The sequence below is a fragment of the Suncus etruscus genome, chromosome 1 (assembly GCF_024139225.1).
Source record: "Suncus etruscus isolate mSunEtr1 chromosome 1, mSunEtr1.pri.cur, whole genome shotgun sequence".
NCBI classification, from domain to species: domain Eukaryota; kingdom Metazoa; phylum Chordata; class Mammalia; order Eulipotyphla; family Soricidae; genus Suncus; species Suncus etruscus.
The window spans coordinates 117,396,541-117,401,827 of record NC_064848.1 but is presented as its reverse complement, the minus strand read 5'-3'; the positions used below and the strand labels follow the sequence as shown (position 1 = coordinate 117,401,827).

At 39.6% G+C, this 5,287-nt stretch overlaps 1 protein-coding gene across 1 annotated transcript; it reads right to left on the bottom strand.

Annotated features, from left to right (window-relative positions):
- Positions 1 to 796: 796 nt before the first annotated feature.
- Positions 797 to 5,023, bottom strand: DNAJB9 (DnaJ heat shock protein family (Hsp40) member B9). Its single transcript, XM_049783653.1, has 2 exons — positions 4,780 to 5,023; positions 797 to 2,264 (listed from the first exon to the last, which is right to left on the bottom strand). Exons 1-2 carry the CDS (start codon positions 4,994 to 4,996, stop codon positions 1,810 to 1,812), a joined length of 672 nt encoding a protein of 223 aa, XP_049639610.1. The 5' UTR covers positions 4,997 to 5,023; the 3' UTR covers positions 797 to 1,809.
- Between the last annotated feature and the right edge of the window lie 264 nt (positions 5,024 to 5,287).

The window sequence follows — 5,287 nt, the reverse complement described above, 5'->3', positions numbered from 1 at the left end:
CCACCTCAGCTTATACTCGAGTCACTAAGTTTTCCCTGTTTTTAGGGTAAAATTTGAGGGGGCTTATACTCGGGTCTGCTTATATTTGAGTATATACGGTAAATAAACCAAAAGTTCTAACAAGGGGGCAGAGAGATAGCATGGAGGTAAGGCTTTGCCTTTCATGCAGAAGGACGGTGGTTCGAATCCCGGCATCCCATATGATCCCCCGAGCTTTCCAGGAACGATTTCTGAGCCTAGAGCCAGGAATAACCCCTGAGCGCTGCCGGGTATGACCCCCCTCCAAAAAAAAGAGTGAAGATAATTTTTGCCAGAAACTGCACTGCGGCGTTTGCCTTGCAAGCAGCTGACCCAGGACCTAAGTTGGTTGGTTCGAATCCCGGCATCCCATATGGTCCCCCATACCTGCCAGGAGCTATTTCTGAGCAGATGGCCAAGAGTAATCCCTGAGCACCCGCCAGGTCTGGCCCAAAAACAAAAAAATAAATAAAAAAGAAAAAAGAATTTGGGGCCGGAGTGGTGGCACTAGAGGTAAGGTGCCTGCCTTGCCTGCGCAGCCTAGGACAGACCTAGGTTCGATCCCCCAGAGTCCCATTTGATCCCCCAAGTCAGGCGCGATTTCTGAGCTCATAGCCAGGAGTAACCCCTAAGCGTCACTGGGTGTGGCCCAAAAACCAAAACCAAAACCAAAACCAAAACCAGAAAACAGAAAGTTCTAACAAGCATATCTCCCAGCCCTGTGAGTTATCTCCATGGCCCCAGAATAAACATTTAATAATAAACAACAGTAAACATTATATTGTATTTCTCTCAATGTTGTATGAGACATTTACTAGTTTTAATATGTATCCATAGGATTAATACTCAATATGGAGTATAAAATGGAAAAGTGCAGAACAACAGAAATTAAGAATATTTGAAAACAAAAGCACACAATTTTTAGGATTTAAAAATATTGCACATAATAAGGTTGCACAGAATTACTGGCTGTTTTCACGAACAGAATGAGGTATTAGTCAATCTCTAGATAAAGATGAGTGCAAGGAAGAACCACACTCACAAAAAAAAAAAAACTAAGTCCACATTAAGACCTAGGGCATAAAATAAATGTGAAATGGTATGTAAAGTAACTATAATTTCAACATTACAAAATCACTAGCCAGGGACCAAACGTGTAACAATCACTTGGCAATAGTTTAAAATTTTCAACTTCCCTTTGCTCTAAATGATTGAGCAACACTATCACTTCCTTGACCCCAATTATAACACTGAAAGACATAGTTCTGTGGTGAATAGAAAACCAAGTCTTTCTAATGCTTTCAGGGGAAATGACCCAAGATTTTGCTATCCACTTGCTGAGCAATTCAATTAGTTTCACATACATTAACAACCCCTGTTGCTAAATCCAAGATGCTACAGAGCATGCAATTTTAAATTAGCAAAGGCTCATTGCAAAAATCATTCATATAAATCTACACAACTTTTGATGTTTATAAATATCAGGCAAACCCAATCTTTTCATGGTTAAAATAAAACCAGTCATGTCAATAAGCCCAAAGTAAGTAGAAAGAGGGAAGCCAAACTATGTTATCTTTTTTAGAAAAGAACCTTTCTTAATCAAGGAAATGAATAGTCACTTGTCTACTAGCTAAGTGTTACTGAATTTTTCAAAAACAATTTAAACATCTAATAGTTATATTCAAGTTACATGAAATCATGTACTTGTCAATATTTGACAAAATATTGTTTTGCAGCAAAGTTATTAAAGAATCAACTAGTTGGGTGTAATAAGAACTGAAAACAACCAAACTACTGTCCTGAACATTCAGTATATGTGGTAACCATATTTCCTGTTCTTTGAGTGACAGTCCTACAGTGCTTGCTAGATCCACGGAATCTATTTTCAGTCTGTACTGTGTGCCGATTGGCATTGTCAAAACCATTGAAAGAAAACATTTTCTCCATATCTTCAAACATGTCATCAAACAGTCCACCTCCAAAAGAAAAGTCCTGAAAATGTCGCCTTTGTCTATTGGAACCATCTTGGTGTCTCTGGAAGTTATTTTCAAAATTCTTCTTGGAGGAACGAGTGTTTTGGTTCTGACCAAATATATCGAAGTCTTTAAATAAGTCATCAAAATTGAAGTTAAATGACTGCTCAAACGAACTTGCACTACCTCTTTGTCCTTTGCCATTAGTAAAAGCACTATGTCCAAGTGTATCATATTCTTTTCGACTACTGGCATCTGAGAGTGTTTCATATGCTGAAATAAAAAAATAAAAATACTTTAATAACCAAAGCAATGAAGTTCATATATAACTAACCCTCTTCAAACAAGTGAATTCAACTCCAGACAAAACTAAAACACTACCCAAAAAAAAGAATAAATGTAAAATAGTAGTTAAAAGGCTATGTCTTATTCATTCCCTATTAGCAGTCAATACAATTCCAGACCCTAGTGAACACCAACGCCCAAAGTTGCATCAATACAATCATGCCTGACAATTAAAAAATTATAATTCAAAAAAATTATAATTCAGTTCAAATTTTTCACTCTTACTAAAGTTAATATTTATTGCCAACTCTCCAATAAATTATCTCCATGCCACCACTAATTAATGAATGCTCAGGAAAAATAAATTTATAGAGGGGACCGAAGCGATAACATAGCAGTAGGGCATTTGCCTTGCACGCTGCTCCAAGAAGGACCCAGTTTTGATGTCCAGCATCCCATATGGTCCCCCAAGCCTGCCAGGAGTGAATTCTTAGAGCAGAGTCAGGAGTAACCTTTGAGAGCTGCCAGGTATGGCCCAAAAACATACAAAAAAAATCTGTATTATCTTTTGTATTTAGTCAAAATGTTTCATATTCTTCCCTTAAAAAATGTATCTTTGGGCCCGGAGAGATAGCACAGCCGCATTTGCCTTGCAAGCAGCCGATCCAGGACCAAAGGTGGTTGGTTCGAATCCCAGTGTCCCATATGGTCCCCCGTGCCTGCCAGGAGCTATTTCTGAGCAGACAGCCAGGAGTAATCCCTGAGCACCGCCGGGTGTGGTCCAAAAACCAAAAAAAAAAAAAAAATGTATCTTTGAGTATAGATCAAATAGGACAAATAAAATTCAGGAGCCAGAGCGGTGCAACTAGAGGTAAGGAGTCTGCTTTGCAAGCGCTAGCCTAGGAAGGACTGACCGCTGTTGGATTCCCTGGGATCCCATATGGTCCCCCCCCCCTACAGGAGCGTTATCTGAGAGCATAGCCAGGAGTAACCCCTGAGCGTCAAACGGGTGTGGCCAAAAAACAAACAACAACAAAAAAAGACAAATAAAATTCAAGTGACTTGGGGGGCCAGAGCAGTGGTTCAAGTGGTAAGGCATCAGCCTTGTGCGCACTAACCTAGGACAGACAGCGATTCAATCCCCATTCAATCCCCCCTCCTCGTCTCATATGGTCCCCTAAGCCAGGAGAGATTTCTGAAAGAATAGCCAGGAGTAACGCCTGAGCATCATCGGGTGTGGCCGGGAAAAAAAAATCAAGACATTTTGGACTCTCAATTTTATATTTAACTCTTTTTTGGTGGTTTTTGTTTTGTTTTGGGGCCGCACCTGGCAGTGCTCAGGGGTTACTCCTGGCTCATGCTCAGAAATCACTCCTGGCAGGCACGGGGGACCATATGGGATGCTGGGATTCGAACCAATGTCGTTCCTGGGTCGGCTGCTTCAAAGCTGTGCTATCTCTGGCCCCTTGGTGATTTATTTTTGCCAAACCTGGCAGAGCTCAAGAGTTACTCCTGGCTCTGCTCAGGTAATCATATGAGACCAACAGTGACTGAACCCAGAGTTGACCATATGTAAAGGCAAAAGCCCTACCCACTGTGCTGTTACTGCAGTCCTATACTTAACCTTTTTTTGGAGGGGGAGGGGAGTTGGGGCCACACTTGGTGATGCTCAAGGGTTACTCCTGGCTATGCGCTCAGAAATTATTTCTCCTGGCTTTGGGGACCATATGGGACTCTGGGAGATAGAACCATGGTCCATCCTTAGCGCTTGCACCACAGCTCTGGCCCCTACTTAACCATTTTTTATATTTAGCCTTTCACTTAGAAAAGCTATGCTTTTGGGGCCGGAGGTAAGGCATGGAGGTAAGGCGTTTGCCTTTCCTGCAGAAGGTTGGTGGTTCGAATCCTGGCACCTCATATAGTCCCCTGAGCCTGCAAGAAGCAATTTCTGAGCGTAGAAACAGGAGTAACTGAGTGCTGCCCGTGTGACCCAAAAAACAAAAAAAATTTTTTAAAAGCTATGCTTTCTAAGTTAGCTCAAAGTTTTGGTGTTATCTAAAGTTCCTTTTGAATTTGAAATAATAAATGATTTTATAAATGAGAAGATAAAAAGAATGCATTTTAAACTTTGGACCTATATATAATATATACTAGCATCAATCGATTTTCAGAAATCAAAGGATGTGTCCTAATAGTTTCAAGAAAACTATATATTTAACTTTGAGAGTTTAACTGACTCCTACATTTATAGCCATATCTCATCTTTTTTAATATAGTACCTTTATTTAAGCATCATGATTAGAAGCATGTTTGTAGTTGGCTTTCAGTCATAAATGTACACCCCCTGCACCAGTGCAACTTGGTGAAAAAAAACTCACTCTATTTAAATATAACTCCACCCCCAATTCATCTCCACAAAAACTTCAAATACACACTTCTGAGTATTAATGTCCTTCAGACTTAGTTAAAACCCAGGAGACATGAGAGGTAATAATTGACTCACCTTCTGCAATCTCTCTAAATTTAGCTTCAGCATCAGGGCTCTTATTTTTGTCAGGATGGTACTTCATAGCTAATTTATGGAAGGCTTTCTTAATTTGACGCTCTGATGCCGATTTAGGCACGCCTAAGATATCATAGTAACTTTTTGAGGCCAAAATTAATTCTGTTATCATTAAAATGCAGATCGCGAAGATAAAAACGGACTGAGGAGTAGCCATCCTAATATCCTAAAAAAGAAGAAAAAAAAAAAAGGTACCATTTAGCTAACAGTTTAACATTTCAAATTTTAACATTTTCTGTTAAAAGAAATCCAAACGTAAGAATAACAGATATTACTGAGCACTAAGAGAAATGGCAGGCTTGTCATCGTTGTTTGCACGCGATTTCATCATATAGACACAGATCTCACCCTTAACAGTTGTTAGTCTTTTTTTTTGGTTGTTGTTTTGTTTGTTTGTTTGTTTGTTTTTGTTAGTCTTAAACTGGTCATAAGTTTGAGAGCAACCAAA

Bases quoted from the DNA above. Each gene is read 5' to 3' on its own strand.
- DNAJB9 (XM_049783653.1), bottom strand. From the start codon at position 4,996: ATGGCTACTCCTCAGTCCGTTTTTATCTTCGCGATCTGCATTTTAATG. The intron at 2,265-4,779 runs GTGAGTCAATTA...TTTTTATTTCAG, and splicing joins ATTTAGAGAGATTGCAGAAG to CATATGAAACACTCTCAGAT.